Source organism: Panicum hallii, chromosome 5 (assembly GCF_002211085.1).
Source record: "Panicum hallii strain FIL2 chromosome 5, PHallii_v3.1, whole genome shotgun sequence".
NCBI lineage: Eukaryota > Viridiplantae > Streptophyta > Magnoliopsida > Poales > Poaceae > Panicum > Panicum hallii.
Genome location: NC_038046.1, coordinates 4,715,323 through 4,717,378, shown reverse-complemented (window position 1 = coordinate 4,717,378; position 2,056 = coordinate 4,715,323). Strand labels below are relative to the sequence as shown.

Sequence of the window (2,056 nt, the reverse complement as noted above, 5' to 3'; positions counted from 1 at the left end):
TATAAAGTAATTGTATAAATAGAGACTAATTCACGAGATAAATCTATTAAGCCCAATTAATCCATCATTAGAACATATTTACTACAGCACAATATTAACAAAGCATGGACTAATTAGGCTTAATGGATTCGTCTCGTGAATTAATCTCCATTTATGCAATTGGTTTTGTAATTAGTCTATATTTAATACTTCTAATTGGTGTTTAACCATCCACTGTGATGGAACTAAAAAATTAGTTCGAGAGATCCAAGATCAGTAATCTCTACAAGACTGGTGTTGTTACATTCAGCAACAGTTCCAATCTGGTGATTCACTATCATAAACCACATCCATCAAACTGGTTTAATTGATAACATGAGAATCACCAGTAGCAAGGACAATAAATAACATGGCAATTGTGATAATAACATCAGGACGATAAATAACATGAGAATCACTGGTACGAGATGATAACACCAAAATGATTATTACACCTAGTAATGAGCACACTTGTGGATTACACACGGATAGTACTCAAACTTTATTTTTGAGGGAGGCAACGGGGGTATGATTATCCCCACCTGAGATAGTACTCAACTTAGGCTTGGGTAGTTGGATCATGCAAACACACACAGAGATTAGTTGCATAACCCCTTTGCTTCTCGATCCTGTTGTCCTTGTCGTCGGTGCAGTCCTCCTCGCCGGTGACCTCGACCTCTGTATAGTCCTCCGCATACCCCTTGGTACGGTACTGCTTGATGAGGATCTGCTGGTACTCCATGATGTTGTCAGCCATGGCCTTCTGTTCGTCATAGAAATCGCGGAACCACTGAGGCCTTTTGCCCAGCTTGTCTTCACGGAAGTCAACGAAGGGATTGTGGGGATTCAGTATCATGTATTCGATGAGCGCCCGCGGCATGATCGTCTTGACCACCTTCTTCCTCTTCTTTCTGGCTCCTGCCGGCTGGCCATCCTCTGCGGCGCCTGCCGGCTGGACCTCCTCCGCCGCCTTGCGATTCTTTCCAGCCCCTGGAAGCTGGGTCTCCTCCACATTAACGCCATACTTAAGAGCCTCCTCCGCCAACTCGCGATTCTGTCGAGCCCGTCTCTCCTTCCAGCAATCCATGAGAGCCCTCTACTCCTCCTCCAGTTTGAGGATCCGAACCTCCAACGACGCACTCGCTTCCTTAATCTTCATCAACCGCCGCGATCTCTGTAATGCCCCATGGCCGCTGGCAATCGCTGCCGACGTGAGTACACGCACAAGAGAGGATCGGTTGGTATGAGGACCGGGCAGAGGACCCTGGTTACTCTTTTCCTTGATCAAAATTGTTCAAAACCTCCCATTACAAAATCCACGGGGTTATACTCTCCCAAGACGCACCCGGCCACCTGGGTCCACTTACACACGCAAACTACACCCAGCCGAGTCGTACACGTCTTCTCAGCGTTTACGCCTTCGCCGATGACGCCTTCGACTTGAAATGACCACCGGTCATAACAATCTCCTCCTGAGGTCAATGTCACCGTCCGCCGTCGCCCCCGATCGAGCCCCAACCTCTCCCAACTTGCTCATCCCCCGCGAGCGAACCTCTCTCTCTCTCTCTCTCTCTCTCTCTCTCTCTCTCTCAACACATCGAGCTCTTCTAGATCTCGATTACGAAGATGCGGCGGCTATCGTCTTTGGCCCACGGAAGGGGGAGGACAGAGGAGAACCTATCGGATCCAAATGGGCCAGGTCTGCCCAAACTCATTGCCATGTTTGGGCTTTAGCTCTTCTCTTTTCAGGTCGAGCTGGCCCAGCAGCGGAGGGAACAACGCTTGGCCTGCCGAACCTACAAATGGATCACGAGCCTACTGGAATCAATATCTCGCCGGATAGCAACACTTGCTGGAATCCGGAACTCGATCACGATTCACGAGCCCTCTGCCCCGCTGAATCTTCCATCTTCAATTTTAAAATTTAAAATACTTTCACAATTTGTTTGCACAAATACTTGCATGCGATCCGTCGTACCTACAACATGAACACCAAAATATCTTCAAATTAAAAAGTATTCAATATATGCTCTGAATT

At 47.5% G+C, this 2,056-nt stretch overlaps 1 protein-coding gene across 1 annotated transcript; it reads right to left on the bottom strand.

Annotated features, from left to right (window-relative positions):
• Positions 1-395: 395 nt before the first annotated feature.
• LOC112895334 lies at positions 396-1,547 on the bottom strand. Its single transcript, XM_025963281.1, has one exon. The coding sequence runs from the start codon at positions 1,103-1,105 to the stop codon at positions 578-580; it is 528 nt and encodes a 175-aa protein (XP_025819066.1). The 5' UTR covers positions 1,106-1,547; the 3' UTR covers positions 396-577.
• Positions 1,548-2,056: the final 509 nt, after the last annotated feature.

Excerpts from the sequence above, each read along its gene's own strand:
- LOC112895334 (XM_025963281.1), bottom strand. The coding sequence starts at position 1,105 with ATGGATTGCTGGAAGGAGAGACGGGCTCGACAGAATCGCGAGTTGGCG.